The sequence below is a fragment of the Lynx canadensis genome, chromosome D3, assembly GCF_007474595.2.
Source record: "Lynx canadensis isolate LIC74 chromosome D3, mLynCan4.pri.v2, whole genome shotgun sequence".
Classification (NCBI taxonomy): Eukaryota; Metazoa; Chordata; class Mammalia; order Carnivora; family Felidae; genus Lynx; species Lynx canadensis.
In genome coordinates, this window is record NC_044314.2 from 93,066,740 (window position 1) to 93,086,893 (window position 20,154).

At 52.6% G+C, this 20,154-nt stretch overlaps 1 protein-coding gene across 1 annotated transcript in view; it reads right to left on the minus strand.

Annotated features, from left to right (window-relative positions):
- The window catches only part of POLE (DNA polymerase epsilon, catalytic subunit), a 45,768-nt gene that overhangs the window by 19,059 nt on the left and 6,555 nt on the right, over positions 1-20,154 (minus strand). Inside the window, exons 8-26 of the mRNA XM_030336552.1 lie at positions 20,050-20,130; positions 19,202-19,309; positions 18,800-18,910; positions 18,444-18,529; positions 18,089-18,208; positions 16,711-16,843; positions 16,504-16,617; positions 16,162-16,374; positions 15,802-15,909; positions 11,000-11,128; positions 10,813-10,915; positions 10,575-10,721; positions 10,032-10,177; positions 7,592-7,740; positions 6,586-6,678; positions 6,248-6,392; positions 3,146-3,303; positions 2,584-2,779; positions 1,293-1,507 (exon numbers count right to left, since the gene is read on the minus strand). Of these exons, the coding sequence (XP_030192412.1) occupies positions 1,293-1,507; positions 2,584-2,779; positions 3,146-3,303; positions 6,248-6,392; positions 6,586-6,678; positions 7,592-7,740; positions 10,032-10,177; positions 10,575-10,721; positions 10,813-10,915; positions 11,000-11,128; positions 15,802-15,909; positions 16,162-16,374; positions 16,504-16,617; positions 16,711-16,843; positions 18,089-18,208; positions 18,444-18,529; positions 18,800-18,910; positions 19,202-19,309; positions 20,050-20,130 (2,555 nt within the window). The remainder of the gene's footprint in view (positions 1-1,292; positions 1,508-2,583; positions 2,780-3,145; positions 3,304-6,247; positions 6,393-6,585; positions 6,679-7,591; positions 7,741-10,031; positions 10,178-10,574; positions 10,722-10,812; positions 10,916-10,999; positions 11,129-15,801; positions 15,910-16,161; positions 16,375-16,503; positions 16,618-16,710; positions 16,844-18,088; positions 18,209-18,443; positions 18,530-18,799; positions 18,911-19,201; positions 19,310-20,049; positions 20,131-20,154) is intronic.

A 20,154-nucleotide genomic window follows, 5' to 3' on the forward strand; every position in this document is an offset into this window, starting at 1 on the left:
CTCTGGGAATTTCTTTTTAAGGAAATATTTGCTGTGTTTCATTCATTTGCTCCCCACCCCCTCCACTCCAGACCTTCCTAGTGTAGGTGAAAACGCGGATCACTGACGTGTCTAGCTTTATCAGTTACCTACTGCTATATTACAAACCACCTCAAACTCCACGGATCGAAACAGTAACTGTCTTGGCTTATGAGCCTATGATTGAGGTGGTTCTGCCCGGGGTCACTTGTGTGGCCGCTGTGGCCTCCCCTGCAGGTGTGGCAGCTGCTGCAGTTACCTGGTGCTGCCTCTGCAAGGGACCCCCAGCCCCCAGCAGGCTGACCAGGCAGCCAAAGGGCAAGAGCAGAAGCATGAGGCCTCCTGCAACCAGGGTTCACTTCTGCCACATTGCACAGGCCGCAGCAAGTCACAGGACTGCCCAGACTCTGTGCAAGGGAAGGAGTGTCACGGGAGGAACGAGGCCCTGCCACAAACAGTCACGGAAGCACTGCTGTGGCCATCTTTGAAACGTTTTCTCTTGTTGGTGCTTAGCACTTCCTCCATCTGCCCGCTGTTCTCAAGGCTTGTCCGCGGAACCACTTCTAGTCCCTGAGCTCTTGGTGGGAAATTCTGCCATGGTTATACAATGATTCGCAGGAAGAAAACCTATTGTTCTAGAAATCCATGCCCTCAACACAGTTTTTTCCTGTTCCATTCACACGGTCCCTGCACGGTTCAAGCAGCCTGATGAGCGACAGGGTGACAGGAGAACCACTGCTGACCCCGAAGATTCCGTAGCTGGGAGTGGAAGATGCCGTCTGACAGAACCCTTTGCTGTCACGCTGAACGTGTTTCAGAAGCTGGAAGACATTTCTGTCTGTCGGTAAAGAGAGCTGAGGCTGCAGCATTGGCAGTGCCATGGAGCCTCGGATGCTAGAGCATTCTGTGCAGCTCGCCAGAAAGACCTCTCCAGCCAGGGTGACAACGGTCTCCTCAAGGGTGTGAGTGATCCAGGGCCTGCCCTAGACCTCAACCGAACTCTGTGATGGCTCCCATCATAGCAATCCCCGCTCCAATACACTCTCACATCTCTGTGCCTGCTGACTGACAGGGCACCCTCAGTCTAGGCCCCCACAACCCAGGTTCTGCAGGGGACCAAAGCCCAGTCCCTGTCTTCCACTCCTGACCATCCTGCTCTTTACAAGGAAGCTGACATCGCTACAAAGGGACAGAGGTCCCATAACAGACTCAAGCTTCCAACCCGAACATCCAAGACCGTACGGAATCCCTTCCTTAACCCCAGAAACCCTTACCTCTCTGTGACTGGAGAGCCCTCGGGCTTCCGGGAGATGATGTAGCGGCAGCTCAGCCCCGCGTCCTTCACCATCTGATCCCCCAGGAACTCAGCCAGGCGCTTGGCTGTGCTGATAGACGTGGACTTCTGCTCCCCATAATCTTCCAGCTTCCGAGACATGGAGCGGTTCTCAGATATCAGCTCAAACAGCTCAGAATCAGGCATGTTCGCGGCCTGGAGAGGCAACGAGCAGATCACACAGAAGGAACAGAGCGCTCTCCCAAGCTCACGGGGACATCTCCCCCGAGTAGCGAGCTTCTCCAGCCTGATGGGCTGAAGGCAGCGGTACAACACGGTTGTCTCATGCCAGTGAGTAGCAACGCTACAAATCCACACACAAAACCTTAAATTCCATTTTGTCGAACTATGTGGAAAACATTAAAAGACATTTACTGAGCTACTGACACCAAAGTTAACAGAAAAAGAGGAAAGACAGAATTAGTGATATTTTTCTCCTAAAACAAAAAGAAAACTAGGGAAAGGAGGAGCCAGGAAAAAGGAGACACTAGCCCCCTGGAGAGCCATGGGACTCAGAAGGGAGGAGTCGGAGCAGTCTGAGGACAAATAGCTATATCTGTACCTGTGCACATGCACCCCTGACCCCCCGGCCCTGCTGTCCCATGTGCACACATCCCTGACCCCCCAGCCCTGACATCCTGGAAGATTTGTTTGGATCCTGTTTCGTGTGTTTTTCTCTCTTGGTGCTTACTCTCATGTATGGGCCAACTCTACAGAACAAGACAATATGCCTCAAGCTGCAGCAGCCCACAAAGCAAAGGAAGCCAGAAAAGTTCTAGAATATCCATCCCAGTATTCCTTTCGCTTAGAAAACATTAAAATAGTGAAAAAAGCCTATATGATACCCAACATTTACAGATTAAATTAAGTAGTGCAAACTTGACAAACACAGACTAAAGAGTCATAAATAATGATAGATCCCATGAGAAGGTATGTTGCAAGGTAAGCCAACACTGTCATTTAAATTGTAGAAATTGCGTATTCGTTAACAGGGCCTACAAAGTAAAAAAAAATCAAAGAAGCTGATGGGATCACCGGTAAAGTTTTCTCTTACAAATCCTTTCACTATGCTAGGTGCCTCCTTCCTGGCATTCTGTCACTGGGCACAGGGTCCGACCGAGAGGGACTGAGAGGCACCGTCTACGAAGTCCTGTTTCATCAGAATCAGCCCTGACTCACCCTGTTCGCCAGGAGCCTGCAGGGCCCTCACGGCCAGGTGGAGGGCGGCTCACCTTACTGTACAGCACGTCCAGCCAGTAGTCAGCCACCTTGGCGACGGAGCCATACACTTCTTCTAGGGTGCTGCCCTTGAGGAAGGCCTCAAACACTGAGGACTGGAAGATTTTAATCAGCTGCAGCTCCCCCCGGCGTTTGATCTCAAAGCCCTTTAGCTCAGCCAGGGAACCGTCCTCGTTGAAGACAGCATATCTGGAATCATAGGCGAGCCCAGCGGTGAATGGGGGCCTGGGATGCTGGCTGTTAGTCACTGGCTCTCCACCTTCCCCTTCTCCGTCCAACCCTACCCTCCAGCATGTACTAGGCAGCAAACATCTCCCCACCCTGAGGTTCATATTTCTGACACAAAAACAACATAAGAGGCTGCAGCCTGTAGAACGAGAATCTAGCAGGTGGAAAGCAGAGATGGCGGGATCTGTGTTGGCAACAGCTTTCCATACTGAAACAAAAAGGTCAAGAAACAGAAGTAGTCCCATCTGGCCTCCTGGTCCACTTCCCGGATGGGTTGTTAAATCTCATTCATTTTCTCCCCAAGCACAAAGGCTGTGGGATTCCTACCTCTTCTTCAGTTTCTTGCCCTCTTCCTTGGAGGCTGGAAGGATCATGGCAAGGTAGGGTCCATCAACCTCAAAAAAGATGCTGTTCTCTGAGCGGGTGACATAGGTAAGTGAGGCTGGCTCAGTCAGCTCCTGGTACTGATCATTGGTGAAGCCTTCCTGCAAAACAAGAGGAAGTGGAGGCAGCTTCACTCCTGACCATCCAAACTTCGAAGTGACCAGTTGCCTGTGAGGACTGACCAGACCAGCAAACTGGGGTTCTTCCATACAGTGGACACCACTCAGCCAGAGAAAGAGGCCAAGCTGTGACACGTGCCAGAAGTGGATGAACCCAAACACATTCTGCCAAGCCCAGAAGCTTATACACCTTGTTTCCATTCACAGGACGTTCTGGAAAAGGCAGAATTAGCGTTGCAAAGGAACACACTAGGTAGCCAGGGTCTAGGGGAAGAGAGGGAGAAAGGCTGGTGATAGAGGCAGCACTCGGGAACTTCTGAGGGGTGGAACTTTTCCATGTTCTCTGCGGTGGTGGAAACAGGACCCTGTGTGGCTCAAAACCCACAGAACTGCACTCTACGAAGCGTGAATTTTACTGTAAGCAAATTAAAAAGCATCCAACCAGGATGTCGGGCAACCCCAAGGGAAACTGCAGACTGGGACAAACAATCCCACTGAAGGGCCGGCTTCAGTCACTTTGGCAAACCTGGTTGTGACGAGGTAATACAGACTAAAGACAGTAGCAACTATACACACACACTGTGCCGTAGTCGGTTAAGTTTACGGCACACGGTGGCATGATCCTGAAGCCGTTTTACAATTTTACACACACACTAGTGAACAAATAAACATATTGAGAAAATGAGGGACAGGCTTCTCACTGCAAGAGAAAGAAGTGACTAACGGAAAGGGGCCTAGATTGGGGCTGGACATATAGATGTGGACTCACGTCCTTTACGTACAGACGTATGTTTTTTAAATGTTTGGAGAGAGAGAGAGAGAGAGAGCACGCGCGCACGTGCGTGTGACAGAGAGTGTGAGTGGGGAAAAGGGGTGGAGAGGGAGAGGGAGAGAGAATCCTAAGTAGGCTCCATGCCCAGTGCATAGCCCAATGTGGAGTGTGATCCCACAACCCCTGGACCATGACTTGAGTCGAAACCAAGAATCGGCCACTCAACTGACTGAGCCATCCAGGCTCCCCTTGCATTTAGTACTTTAAAGTGCACACGCAGGGGCGCCTGGGTGGCTCAGTCAGTTGAGTGTCCGACTTCGGCTCAGGTCATGATTTCACGGCTTGTGGGTTCGAGCCCCGCATCTGGCTCTGTAGTGACAGCTCGGAGCCTGGAGCCTGCTTCCAATTCTGGGTCTCCCGCTCTCTCTCTCTGCCCTTTCCTGCTCATGCTGTCTCTGTCTCTCAAAAATAAACATTAAAAAAAAAATTAAAGTGCACACACAGAGAAATAAACCTAGATGCATGCGTGGACAGGGCGATCAGGCATATACATATCTCCTAGCTCAGTCTGAGAACCGCTAGAAGCAGTTACACCCAGCAGCAATGAGCATCTGCACTTGACCTTGGTTTCCAATACCCTCTCCAATAAAAAGAACCTGGTTCCTCAGAGAAATGGCGGATTCCAGGGTGAGGACTAGGATAACCAAGATGAGGCTAGAGTGCCTTCAGGACCAAGAAGTAAGAAAGTGCTAAAGAAATAAATTAATTAAATTAAAAATGCCCCAAACCCGAACCACAGACCAGGGACATGTGTCAGGAATACGTAGGCAAATGTGAAGGAGGCCCTAACAGCCCAGGAGGAATGAGCTGAGTCACAAAACACCAGGGCAGGCCTGGGTTGTAACCCAGTCTAACCAATATCGACGACGAAGAGAACTGCTGAGTGGAAAGAGGGGTGATACGCTTCCTTACAGAGGGATTCCAATAAATGTACCAGGACTGTGGGAAAGCGGGAGCCACCGTTGGGGAAAGTCACCGCAGAACCACCGTCACTCAAACCAGTGAAAATTAGGGAGACACAGGACATCTGCACAGTCTCAAGTATCTCCTCTAGGGTTCTTCAAGGCTCTGGTGGCTTTAACACATGGCCAGACTCTCCGACACCCCTGCCCGCCGGCGTAGGCTCAATGCCTCGCTCCAGCAGCAGTACAGGGCGGGGAGACAGCAGCTGTGCCCGGTGACCAGAAGCGCAGACCCTGACACCATGCAGCCAAAGAATGAAACATGGGTCATATCGCTAGCGTGCCTTAAAAAATGCAAATAATCTCATTTGATAAGATACAACAAACATGATAAGAAACAACAAACCCAAATGAGGGGCAGCCAACAAGACACCTGAGCAGGGCTTACTGAAGACAGGGAGCTGCCAGCCTGGGGGGACTAAGAAGACAGGAGCCCTGGAGAAACCGGGAAATCCAAACAAAGACTGTGGCTTGGTTATGGGGCTGCGCCAACGTGAACTTCTTAGTTCTGGTAAGCGTGCCACGGTTTATATATGTGAACTAACGTTAGAGGAAAGAGGCTGAAGCATATATACAAATTGCGTTTTACTTTAAAAAATTTTTTTTTTCAACGTTTATTTATTTTGGGACAGAGAGAGACAGAGCATGAACGGGGGAGGGGCAGAGAGAGAGGGAGACACAGAATCGGAAACAGGCTCCAGGCTCTGAGCCATCAGCCCAGAGCCTGACGCGGGGCTCGAACTCCCGGACCGCGAGATCGTGACCTGGCTGAAGTCGGACGCTTAACCGACTGCGCCACCCAGGCGCCCCGCGTTTTACTTTTAAAACTTTTCTGTAGATCTGAAGTTACTTCAAAATACAAACTTAAAAGCGAAATAGTCTGCTGCTTTCCTACAGGGAACACAGACTCACTTGAGTGTGAGCACAGCATTTTCTGTATAGATTCTCAGGCTACAGAAGAATCTGAACGGCGTCAAGCAGGGTGACGTGACGTTAGGAAGGGGAATGCGCCAGTGTGACAGCCGATGCAGTCCCCCCGCCCCCCCCCCCCCCCCACAAATCCCCATCAGAGTAGAGACGTTAAGAACCCAGGCCCAGAGATAGCAGGCCCTCCCTGGAGACCCAGGCTCACCTTGACCATGATGTTTAACATGGCCCCAGGGTAGGAGATGGTCACCTTGGGTTTTTTTACACTGGTCGTCTTGATGACAAAGTTTTCAGGGAAGCTGTTGGGCAGGACGCACCATATTCCGTCTGTGTCCAGCTCTAAGGGCCTCCTTTAGAAAGAGAGAAACGAGGCCACGTGGATGCTGGACCATGGCCTCCATGCAGGAAGTACCCAGTGTGAAGGCCCTTCCAGGCCGTGGACCCAAAAACACAATGCCCACATGCTCACTCCCCGTCTGTGCCCCCCAGCCTTCCCCCCCTAGGCTGTCCACTCCCGGCAGCTGACCAGAGCACAGCGCTCACCCGATCTGCTCGATCAGTTCCCGCGCCTGGGTGATGATGTTGGCTCCCGTGAAGCAGACAATGCCTGCCATCTCCATGGAGTACCAGCGAGCCCTGAGGAAGACAGTCACAGCCTGGGGGTGGGGTGGGTAGGGCTCCCCACAAAGGGTCCTTAGAGGAGGTCAGGAGGGCACCACAGAGGGGACGTCTGAAGTGGGGCAGGAACCGTGGCAGCACGGGGCCGTGCCGAGGACACTCCTCCGCCCTGCTTCAGGGTGTGGGGCTGGAGGCGGCATGCTCTCTCGGTACCCGCCCAGATGGTCCCGTGGCCCGCCCCCCCTCCCACGAGCCCTCTCCCTCTGTCCCCAGCTCCACCTCGTGCCTTCTCCATCTCCCAGACCTGACGCGCATCCTCCGACTTCTCAGGGAAAGCACAGGCCCACAAACACCCTAACTCCCCACCAGACACCCGCCTCGTTGCCCCCAAACCAGGTCTCACCCGCAAGGTCGGGCGCCCAGAGGCCGGCCCCTCCCGGCCCCGCTTTCCTCCCCCTCATCCAAACCCGACAGACCCCAGCACCCCATCGTTCTCCTCCAGAGCCTCCATGTTGCTGCTCCTCACGACCCCGCCCACGGCGGCCAGGCCTCTACAGCCTGCTCTCCCCAAGGCCCTCACCCACCTGGCTGCACATCTCCATCAGAAAGAGCATCCATCTTGGCTTTCAGACCCCCCCACTCCTGGCCATCCTGACTTCTCAGACCGCTTTACACCCCCCATGGCTCACGTGGTGCTTTTTCAGGACGGCCTACACCCTCTACAGCCCCCAAGTTATGCCATTCACCAAGTCACGTAAATACACTGGCAACTGCCAAATCACCGTCTCCGGCCCAAGACGTGCCGACAACACGTCCGTGGTACCGATCCCCGGCAGTCCAGACGCTTTGGGTCAGCGCAGCCGGACGCCCCCACCCCCGCCCCGGCTCTCCCCCGCGCTCCGCGTAGTGAGGCCCTCGGCCGGGAGCCCACCCTTTGCGCATGACGTAGCCGTAGAAGGAGTTCAGGATGCACTTGTGTGCCAGCTGCAGGGAGTCGTACAGGACCTCCATGTTCTTGCAGCGCTTCACTTCGGCGGCGTCGCCCACCTCCACGGCCGCACACAGCTTCTTCTTCCACACCTGGAACCACACGCGCACCGATCACCAACTCGGCTCCTCCAGCTCAGTCTACAGTCCGCGGCCCGGCATTCTCGTACTGTGAAAATGTCAAATCTCTAGAAACCTTCAAAATCCAATACAAGTGAAGACTATAGACACATCCGGAAAAACAACCGTTGATGCTCTGCCACGTTTCCTTATCCCGTTCTCTCTAGTGGCACAGCCAGATGAACAGGGCAGACATCGTGACCGACCCCCTAGAGACTCCAGCACATGGTTTCTCTCTTTTTTTTTTTTAATGTTTATTTTTGAGAGACAGAGCGACAGCACGTGCACAAGCACACAAGTTGGGGAGGGGCAGAGCGAGAGGGAGACACAGAATCTGATGGAGGCTCCAGGCTCTGAGCTGTCAGCACAGAGCCCGACACGGGGCTCAAACCCACAAACCCATGAGACCCTGACCTGAGCCGAAGTCGGACGCTTAACTGGCTGGGCCACCCAGGCGCCCCAAGTGTCCAACTCTTGATTTCAGCTCAGGTCATGATGCCAGGGTTGTGGGACAGAGCCTGTGTTGGGCTCCTCACTGAGTACGGAGGCTGCTTAAGATTCTCTCTCTCTGCCCCTCTCCTGCGTGCGCTCTTTCTAAAAAAAAGTAATAAAGTAATAAAAAGAAAGAAACAATTCAGATATTTGTTGAATGCCTACTATGTGCCTGGTACTGTGTAGACTCTGAAGAACAAGACAGACACTTTTAGTGCTTGTCTGAAGAGAGAGAGAGAGAGAATAAGTAACTTAACAGTTAATTAACATGAAATGGTATGGCAGTTCCTCAAAAGGTTAAAAACGGAATTAGCACACGACCCAGCAATCCCGTCTGGGTGCACACTCAAAAGAATGACATCAGGGACTTCAAGAGATTTGCACACCCACGTTCACAGCGGCATTCTTCACAGCGGCCAAACCGCAGAAGCAACCCAGTGTCCGTGGACAGGGGGCGGATGCACACGATGTGGTGCGTACACACAACGGAGAACCATTCAGCCCCCGACAGGAGATTCTGACACCCGCGACTACACGGACGAACCCGGAGGACATGACGCGAAGGGAAAGGAGCCGTCATAAGAGACAAACACCGCGTGAGTCCACTTCCGTGAGGGCCTAGAGGAGCTGGACTCAGAGACCGAAAGTGGGATGGGGGGCTTGTGATTAAATGGTGCCGAGTTTTAGCTCTGCGAGATGAAGACTTCTGGCAAGGGCCGGGGGTGGTGGCTGCATAACAGTGTGAACATACCCAACGCCACAGAACCGTGCACTTAAAAACGTTAGGTTTTATGTCGCGTATCTTTTACAGTGATAAAGTCTATCAGAGCAGGGACCTTACTGAGTCCAACAATGAAGGAAGGTCTTTCAGGGAAAAGAACCCCATTTGCTTAAGTATAAAGCTACGATTTGTCATGACAACTGAGGTGGTATGTGTCTTCCCTGATCCTCCTGGATGAGCCAGGCCAGTAAATCACCCGAATTTGTCCCCATCGGAGGCTGGCAAACTACGGCCATATGGCCAGTACCGTGCTCATGCAGCCTCCGCTTCTGCTCTGCTGCTCACCTCCCTGCTGCAGCGGACACGGCTCCGTTCCTATCAAATTTTATTTATAAAAAGTCTGCCCACCCATAGTCAGCGGATCCCTGCTCTAAATAAATATTTCAAAAGCAATCATTCAAAATAGTTTCAAGGCCTCAGGCCCTTAAATCCTCAAAACTAAAAATAACCGAGGGGCGCCTGGGTGGCTCAGTTGGTTATGTGTCTGACTCTTGAGCTCATCCTAGGTCTTGGTCTCCAGGTCATGAGTTCGGGCCCCTCGCTGGGCTCCACACTGGGCATGAAGCCTACTTAAAAACAAGAAACAAACAAACTCAAAACTGTGCATTCAATTACTTTCCAAACGCGTGAGGCTGGGAGCCACACATCCTAACTGGGGAAGTCATGACTGTCCAGACAGCACCAAGCAAGGACTCTCATCTCAGAAACTAGACTGTTGGGGCGCCTGGGTGGCGCAGTCGGTTAAGCGTCCGACTTCAGCCAGGTCACGATCTCGCGGTCCGGGAGTTCGAGCCCCGCGTCGGGCTCTGGGCTGATGGCTCAGAGCCTGGAGCCTGTTTCCGATTCTGTGTCTCCCTCTCTCTCTGCCCCTCCCCCGTTCATGCTCTGTCTCTCTCTGTCCCAAAAATAAATAAACGTTGAAAAAAAAAATTTTTTAAAAATAAAAAAAAAAGAAACTAGACTGTTCTGACTTCACAAAGGTCAGACTCGCCTTGTGGAGACCCTTGAACTCATAGCGCCTGTCCCGGAAGGCGCGCACTGTGTCCACATAGAAGGAGTTCTCCCGCTGGCAGATGGTGGTGAGGCGCTCCTCCACCCTGGTCACGTGGATCTTCTTGTAGGCCTTCCGGCAGTAATCTGCGGCACAATCGAGAGCAGGGAAGCATGTGAGACCCCAAACAGGAGATAGCCGGGCCACCTGTACGTAGCCAAAGGAAGTCAGGATAAGGCCAACACCAACAAATGAAGCTTCCCAGGTCAGTACGGAGGAGCACGAAACTCAGAGAGACAGTGCTGGTTTATCCTATCAAAGGACAGCCCAGTGCGAACGGGCCAAATTCGGCAAGAGCCCGGGAAACAGAATTCATCATCCAAACATTCACTGAGGGAGAAATAAGGAAAGGGAAGCTAGGAAGAGATAGTTCACAGTGATCTCATCTCTCATCTAGTGCAACATCTGGTTTAGATGACATCAAGCTGTGACATACCAGAAAGGCCCAAGTCAGAGGAACCACAGTGTTTGGAAACCGCTCACCTGACAGCCTCCGCTTCTCATATTTAGCCTGCTCCTCGCGGGACAGCTCGTGAAAGGCCCGGGCTGGGCCCTCTGCAGTCAAGGGAGGGAACTTCTCTGACTCCAGCTGGTGCTGGATCCGATGGTACTCGCTGCGACTGGCTGGCACTAGGAGGGCGACCGAGGAGAGTCTGTGACAGAGACCTACGCACCCGCTGCCTGCTGAGCCACCCGGCCCCTGCCCCTGGGTCGCACTCACTGAACTCGCCCCTCCACTGCCAGGCCATCTTCCTCTGGCAGTCTGCTCCAGGCTTGTTGAAGTCACAGGCGGCACAGGTGGCCTCGTCCACCACGGCAGAGGGCTGGGGGTGGGGAGGGTGGGGGGAGGGCAGCAGTTAGTATTTGGGCAGAAAAGAGCTCGATTCTGCCAGGGGAATCCGTCTCACCTGCAGGCGGTTCGTCAGGATGATGTTGGGGTACATGGCCCCCACATCCAGGTGGTAGATAAGGGGACACTCGATTCTGTTTGGGACATCTTTCAGGGAGGTGAGCTTGGTCTTAATCTGATCACACACCTATGGAGAAAAGAGAAAGACTGTACAGACAGTAACAAAGCAAGCACGTGGGTCCCAGAAGGACAGCAGACGCTGGCCACCAATGCTAGGTCCGGGAGGTACAGGAACCTCACAAGGAAAGAACCCTAAGGAGCACAGCATCTCGGGAAGCAGCAGCCTCCACTCCAGAGGACCTTTTGGGACTGGGAGAAAACTGAAAGACTGTGGCCTCAGATGGCAGGGCCCACCCGCCAGCAAGGTGTAAGACCCAGCTCGAGTATCAACAGCACCCTTCCTGGGTGCCCTGTGTGCATGCACAGTGTGGACATGTGATATCCCTGCCTCAGCAGCCCCTCACCTGACACATGAGAGGCTCAAGAGCTTAGCAGGGGCTCAAGCACAGGCGCCCTTAGCCCAAACGCCACACTCTGAACCTCGGTGCTAGATGGTCCCCAGCATTACTTTACAAACCGATGAATCAGATTTGTTTCCGGCCAGAGGTTAAACTGTTATCTAAAAAAACCCTCCTGGTACCTAACACCTAGATATCCTGCATGAAATATGAGGACTATCCCTGTAAATGCAGAACTGAGTTTCTAAGTTACCCCAGAGGGCAAGAGCGAAGAGTAGACTCAAAACCAGAGCAGAGAGCTACATCAGCAGTGGCCTGGCAGAGGCCAGGCTCTGGGTCGGGGTCTCTAGGACCACTCCCAGGTGCAGTGACTCGCAGTGCAAGGACACAGAACTCAGTCAGCAAAGGGGAAAGGCATTGGGGCAAGGTCAGGAGGAGGTCCGGCTCAAGCTGGGATGAGCTTAATTCTCCCGGCATCAAACCGGGACATGTGCCTGATGCCATCTTGCTCATGGACCCAGTGCCCAGAGTGTTCACTGAGCACTGGGCACCTGGGCACCTTGGCCCACACACACCCAAACCACACTCCCAGGAGGGCAATGCTCCATGTGAACAAGTGTCTGCACGAGCGAGCGAGGTTCAGGAGGGACTCCTGTCCGAGAAAGGAGAGAAACCTCCCTTCTGGGACCCGAGCTCCCGGCCTCACGAGCAGGCCTTTCTGAGGTCGGCTGCCTTGGCCCAGGGTGTGTGCGCTCCCGCACGGTTCTCGTGCCTCCTCAGGGACAGGAAGCCTGCACACAACAGGGGGACGATACAGAACCCCCCCAAAAAGGCAGGACCAACAAAGGCCACCTCTGTGAAAGAATAAACTACAAGTCTGCTCACCAAAATCACATCTCCTCTGGGCTGCACATCTGGCATCGCAGGCTAGTCCCTCTAATAAGTGTGGGGTTTACGTTACACTCCACTGGATCTGGGAACCCTCCGGCCCAGGAACCAGGTGACAAGGGACCCCGGCCACAAACAACCATCAAAGTAACTGATGGCCCCTGAAGGGCTGCAGGAGACTCCCTGCTGAATACAAATTCACATCCCAAAATCACAGAGCATGAGAAGAAACACCCCCATGACCAACAGCAGACACAGGGGGAGGAGGCCGATACCCGAGAGAATAAGCCTCCCAGAGTAAACGTGGGGAAACTAGCACAATTAAAAATACTAAAGACCAAGCCCTAAATAAAACAGGGAGAGAAAGAGTCCACTTCTTTTTTTTTTTTTTTTTAATGTTTATTTTTGAGAGAGAGACACAGAGTGCGAGTGGAGGAGGATCAGAAAGAGAGGGAGACAGAACACGAGTGGGTGAGGGGCAGAGAGAGAGGGAGACACAGAAGCAGAAGCAGGCTCCAGGCTCCGAGCTGTCAGCACAGAGCCCGATGTGGGGCTAAAACTCACAAACGATGATCAGACCTGAGCCGAAGTCGGATGCTTAACCAACTGAGCCACCCTGGTGCCCCTAAAACTAACTGTCTTCTAATGGTCATATATTCACTCTCCCAAAACCAATACCTGATTACGTCATAACATTCATATGTACTTATCTGGTAAGTTCATTCTGCACAAAACATACACATCAGAACTGGAGAATTAGTATATTTAGAAGTTAATCTAATGACTCAGGAAACCTCTGGATGGGACCAGATAATAAATATCTTAATTTAGGTTTTGTGGCCACACAATCTGTCACAATGTTTTTTTTATAACATCTTTAAAATGTAAAAGCTATTCTTAGCTTGCTGGTTACACAGGCCTCATGGGCTATAGTTTGCCAACGTCTGTTATAGACATTTAAGAATAGAGAAAACCAGGGGTGCCTGGGTGGCTCACTTGGTTAAGCATCCGACTTCAGCTCAGGTCATGATCTCACGGTTTGTGGGTTCAAGCCCCACGTCGGGCTCTGTACTGACAGCTCAGAGCCTGGAGTCTGCTTTGGATTCTGTATCTACCCCTCTCTCTGCGCCTCCCCTGCTCTCTCTCCTCTCAAAGATAATGAACATTAAAAAAAAAAATGCTTAAAAAAGAATAGAGAAAACTAAAAAACATCTGAATAAATACGAAGACTAACCAGGAGAGTAGCCATCTTTTTTTTTTTTTAATGAAATATGTTAAATTTGGAAGTCATATTAGAAAAATCATTTGAATGAAAAATTGCCTTTAGTATTAAACTCCTTAAGGGGCGCCTGGGTGGCTCAGTTAAGCATCATTCGACTCTTCATTTCAGCTCAGGTCATGATCTCACGGTCGGGAGATCAAGCCCCGCGTCAGGCTCTGCGCTGTGTGTGGAGCCTGCTTGGGATTCTCTCTCTCTCTGCACCCCTACCCCTGCAAGTTCTCTCTCAAAAAACAAAACACAACAACAAAACATTCCTTAAAACCCTCCAAAGTAGTCAAAATAAAAAAACACACCAAAACTATACAGCAACAATGACTAAAAGGAAGAACGTTTATCATATACAACAGAAAATACCAGAAGTATTAATATTTGTTCCTAGTTGAATTTTAAGCAAATCAATCATTTGAATAATCACTCCATCCTTCTCCACCCTGAGGCAGGTCCTGAAATGCCAATGAGGAGGCCCACGGAGACAGTCCAGGTAAGAGGGGAGGGAGACACAGTTCCCACGGAACACACCTCCGCTGCCGAGATCCCCGGCTGGCACCTCCCATCAGCATCCTCGGGATGAGATGGTCCCTCGGGAACAAAGAGATGAGTCCAGTGCCCTCTAGAACACACTTTAGAAACCGCGAAGGAGCCATACTCCGTCCTCAAGGAGCCATACTCTGTCCTCTAGGAGCCTAGTGCTGGATTCACCAGGGTGTCTAGAGTCCCTCCAATCAGCATATCTTTGTTCTCACTCATTTCACTGTTTCTTCAAGTTGAAAGTGTGTTCCTTCTAAGGTGTTAACTCACATTTGTTCTTTAGCCTAGCCACTCTTCTAGATTGTTCTTAGTTCCTTTTTTTGTTTTTTTAATATTATTTGTTTTTGAGACAGAGACAGAGTGTGAGCAGGGGAGGGGCAGAAAGAGAGGGAGACACAGAATCCGAAGCAGGCTCCAGGCTCCGAGCTGTCAGCACAGAGCCCAACGTGGGGCCTGAACTCAAGAGCCGTGAGATCATGACCTGAGCCGAAGTTGGATGCTTAAGCGACTGAGCCACCCAGGCGCCCCCAGGTTGTTCTTAGTTCTTAAAGTGTATGGTAGCTGGAGCTAACAACAGCTGCACAGCACTTTACAGTGTACAAACACAGCTTTCTCACGTGTGAGAGACCAGAGAGCACAAGCAGGGGAGGGGCAGAGGGAGAGGGAGAATCTTAAGCAGGCTCCACGCCCAGCACAGAGCCCAGCGTGTGGCTTGATCTCAGGACCATGAGATCGTGACCTGAACTGATATCAAGAATCTATTAAGAGTTGGATACTTAACTGACTGAGCCACCCAGGCACCCCGTAACCACATTCTTATTCGAATTCTGCCTAGTGAGTCTGTTCTGAGACATTTCTTAGAGAGAGATGGACAGAGAGGAGAGACGGGGAGGACGAGGAGAGAATCTCTGCCCTGAGCGTGGAGGCTGATGCGGGTCTCCATCTCACAACGTCAAGATCATGACCCGAGCTAAAATCAAGAGTCACGTGCTTAACTGACAGACCCACTCATCTGCCCATGTTATGACATATTTCTTAAAATCAATCCTAAAACTCGTAAAAGCTCCAAACCACTAGTAACTCAATATGCTGTAGTGTTGAGCAGTGCCCGACAGACACACCTGAGAAGTGCCACGTTCAAGTAAGACAAGCAAGGCGGGAGGTACCTGGGGTCTCTACGCACGTAGCACTTGTAAATGGTGCTTTCTAACCATTACTGGACAGTTTTTACAGTCACTATATTCTACTTTGTCATCTGTAGGAATTGACTATCATCACTTTTAAAGTCTCCTGAACAACAAAAATTAAAACCAGTGGCTCCTCGCTGCCTACAAAATAAAGTCCAAATGAACTGGGCATAAGGCCTATCCCTCTCCTTTGTCCTGCGTCCACCCACCACGATGTCCTAAGCAATAGCCAGCTCAAGACCCCACGGCCAACTTGTGAATCTCTACCATCTCCCAAAGCCCAGTCATTCACTGTAACCACAACACTGTCATGTGCCCCCCAAGCAGACCAGAACAGACTCTGTATCACCAGGCTCGGAGCCCAAGTACCAGCACACAGTAGGTGCATGCTACTGAAAGCAGCCAGTCTACAAGCAGGGCGTGTGAAGACGGTCTCTCCTGGCCCCCGGAGCGTTACCTCTTGGAAGTTGGTGACCTGCTCCATGGGCACCTTCTCCTCTTCCTCGATGGCATGACGCATGGTCTTCTCCACCCGCTGCAGCAGGAAGTCAAAGGCGGCAGGATTCTAGTACAGATGACCAAGAGAGGACGCAAGTGAGAAGGGAAAACGCCCTCACACGTGCCCAACTACCTCGGGCAGGACACTGTGGGGACTGGCCCGGAGAAGCCAAGGGCTTGTCCCGCAGCACCTCAGTCAAGGACAGGCCAGACAAGGGAGGGCTGGTGAGGGACCCACAGGGCAAGAAAGGGGTGAGGGCTGTACTGCAGCCCTGGAGGCTTCTGGGTCTCAGCCCTCGGGAGAGCGGGGAGGGCTCACCATCCTGAACCGGCAGGGGATGTCACTGCGGAACACGCCCGACTCCAGGGCCTCCACATGGCCACCCACATAGGTCTCGGCATCCAGCACGTGGCCATCATCGGTCAGCTTGTTAAACTCCTGCTCCTGCTTGTTGGGGAAGACGATGTTGGCATGGAAGGCCTGCACCATCAACAAGGCCTCACACAGCGTCCCGGAGCCCTTCCGCAGCACCTGCGGGGGAAAAGCCAGACGTCAAACCAAACGCCAAAATCACACAGCTGCATCCACGGCAGCCGCCGGGGACGAGCTCCGAGGGCCGGCGGGCTGACACTGGCACACGGGGCCGGGAGACGCACTGACCTCGTCAGGCTCCATGGGGATAATGGTGCAGAGGGCGAATATGAAGGGGTGGACGTACTTCATGTACAGGTAGTACGTGGCCACCGCGTCTGACACCGAGTATGTGGCCAGAGTCTGAGGAGAGAACACAGGGCAGTAAGAGCGACAAGGAGCCGGGCAGGCACCGTGTGGGAGCTACAGGTAAAGGCCATGAGAAGAGGCGCATGCCTGGGGCTGCTCGGTGGCCATCCGGCACATGTCTTCAGGGTCCAGCTCCACGGGGTCGTAGCCCAACTTGGCTTTGGCAGCCGCCTTGAGGTTGTGACTGCCCACAGGCAGGTAACTGTCCCTCTTCACCCACCTAGGAACAAGAACACGTGCAAAGGTCAGAGATGGCTCTGAGACACAGCCCACGCGCTGCGAGAGGCAGCCCCGCTGGACACGACACAGAAAGACGCCTCGTCCCAACAGGTACGCCAAGGATTGCCACCGAGACCCCGCGTGGCACAGGCGCCTCGCGAAGCCTCTATCCCAGATCCAGGTAATCTCACAGATACGCCCACAAACACAAGGAAACGCCAGTCTCCCGAGTCCCATGGCCTCCCTCTGTCCCTTGTGGAGAGAACGCTGAGCAGGAGGGAGCCCTCAGCCCCCCAGCTTGTCCCATGGGACTGCCAGTCTGCCCTGCTCTCCCCCACCCGGCTCAGGCCCTCTTCTTAACCTCCTCTCTGCTTACACAGTCCCTTCGGCGCAGAAACCGGGGGCTACCCTGCGCCCCTCACCCTCACACCTGTCTGCAAATCCTCCCTGTGAGGCAGCTCCGAGACGTATGTGGTCGTGTCCCTGGCGCCCACAGCTCTCTCTTGACTGCATCAAGCCTCCCCTCCCTCAGCCTCCAGACCCTTGGCCATCCTCACCCCTAGAAGTGCCCCTGGGGTCTCCCAATATTGCCGCCTCCTCTGAAGCCCCCCCCCATCCTTTTTCTTCTCTTCTGGAATCCGTTGATCACCACGCCCCCTGTAAGTGGGGTTCCCAGGCCTGCTTCTACCTAGAACCCACCCTCCTGCTCCAGAGCCCACCCCAAACCCTGAGAACCAACATTCCCTGTGCCCCAGGTGCCCCTGCCCCCCGCCCAGGTCTGTGGATGCCCAAGTCCACCCCTCTCCTCACTCCCATCTGCTCCCTCCGGCCCCCATCATAATGCCAGACCCCCCAAGATAAAATCTGCCTCCCCACAGGGTACAGGAGGCCCACAAGAGCTCCTTTCTCTCCAGCCTGGACACCCCTGGCTGCAGCACCCTCACCTCCGTGGGGAGCTCTCACAGCACCGGGGCCTCACTCAACCCGGCCTCTTTCTGTTCTGGCTTCCCCAGCCCGAGGCCTGACACTGATGTGTTTGCTGGTGGAAGGAGTAATGAACACACAACGGAAGACAGCATGTCCCCAGACCCAGCCACAGCCGCTGTCCTTGAAGGTGACGGAGCTGCAACAGAGGCCACCATCCTCCCTCAAAGGGACGCAGACAGGACAAGGGTGTGCAAGAAGGGAGCCTTGGACCCGCACACAGAAAGCCCTCTAAGACAGTGCCAGGAGCCACCGGGCCTACCTGAGACAGTCCATGTGGATGCACTGGGATGCCTTATACTCCCCCTGGCTGTCCTTCTGGAACCCTATCTCCTGGTACATGCTCAGCCCATGGATCGCCGCTCTGGCCTCCACAAACGGCCTAGGGATGAGGGCAGACAGATGAGCACACGGCAGGTATTCTTCAGCTCCCTCAAATACAGAAAGACTGCCCCACAAGACTCTCGAGAAAACCCAGGAACCCCCCCACCCACCTCTCCTCTATATCTTAACCATTTCTAAGTGTACAGCTCGTTAGCGTGAGTACATTCACAGTGCCACACAACATCCCCTCCCCGACACACTTCAGTTACTCACAAACTAGACATCAGACTCACCAGTCAAAAAAGTCCCCATTGTAGGTGACCATGATGGTGGGTTTGGCCTCTTGGACGTGTTCAAACCACCTCTGGATTAGATGAACCTGAATTCAATGATTCGTAGCAGTCAGTGGATGTGTTTCTCTTCTTCCAGCTACTTCCAATCACCCCTCCCAAAATTTCAGAAAAGCAGGCTGTATCTCATTTCCACACCCACCCCGTGCCCCCAGTGTGAACAAGGACCATACCGCCAGGAACCCAGACCAGCAAGCTGCCATTCTGGTCAAATGAGCACTGAGGCCTCAAGGGTCAGGCGGCTCTTCTTCCCGTCTCACCCCAAACACCAGGGAGTTTCTCACATGACACCTCTTTACCTCGTCGGGTTCATTGAAGACACAGAAGGGTCCCTCATACTCTGGCTTGGGGGTGAACTCGAAATCTCCAACGTCCTCTGACACTATCTCCCTATTGGTGATGAGGTAGCCCTGGGAAGCGTGTGAGCAGTCGGTGTGAGTTAGGACACAAAAAGCCAAACACACCTCCCCACACTTGGCCCAGAAGCTCCTGCAACAAGAGTCTGCAGCAACGGGAGGCCCCTCGCCCACCAGGAGCTGCAGCCCCTAGACCCCAAACGTGTCAGACTCAGATTGGAAGGCAGGGGCACGGCTTGTTTCTTCACTTTCCTGGACTCAACTCACTTATTTTCACTGAAAAAATACCAGCCACAGGGTGCATGCTGCTCCCAGGAAGCGTACACCCCAAAAGGCACCACTTACCTGACCGTCAATCATATAGGAAATCATCATAATCTGGTCAGTCTCGGCATCTGGAAACTTGAGGGGCAGTTTGGTTGTCTCGATGTCAAATGCCAAAACCACAGGGTCCTGCAGGGACATCTCATTAAGTTGGACGTAAACCAAGCTGAGCTCTGGAGACGCCAAGGGTCTTCCCGACACCCACCACCTCCACCTCCAGCTGCTAAAACAAGAGCCAAGCAGCCAGAGAGAGGTTCCAAAAGAAGCGAGAGAGGCATTTTGGGTTGACTAACCTATGTCAAGAACACCACGACTCACAGAGGGTATGAAATCTTAAACACCTACGAGAGGCTAAAGCACGATGGGAAAATCCTAGAATTACAGAGCACTTGAGGCAAAAAGTACTTTAAAATCATGACCTCCTTTTGACCTTTACGATAACCCACATCGGAGACTGTGCTAGAGTCAACATCTCCACTTTGGAAATGAGAAAACAGAGTACAGACTTGCCCAAGATCACAAATGTGTTCCTGAACCAAAGCCTTCCACATACGAATCCGCTTTTCACCCCATCACGTCGCTACCAACCACCCAAAATGGAAGTCAGAGCTCTCCTTTGAAGTTCAGATCCAGCCCGGCTTAAACAAGGACATCACATGGTGACACACAAGCACTAAGTGAAATCACACGTCGTCAGAAACCGACAAAAAAGAAAAAGGAAAAATATTTCTCTACAACTTTTTTAAGAAAGTATTTGAGGAAAAAGAAGAAAACAAATCTCTGAATTGTATTCATTCTTCAGCACCGAATTAGATCTCTCTAGAAACAAGTGGAAAAGCCAGGATGGAGGAAACGCAAGCAGTACTTACGGGTCGTTCAACAAGGTCATCTCGGCGGGTGATTTCCACAGGGAAGGCATTTCCTCGGTACCTGACGTTGTACCAGTGAGCCTGCGGGACGTGCAGCGTGTTTAT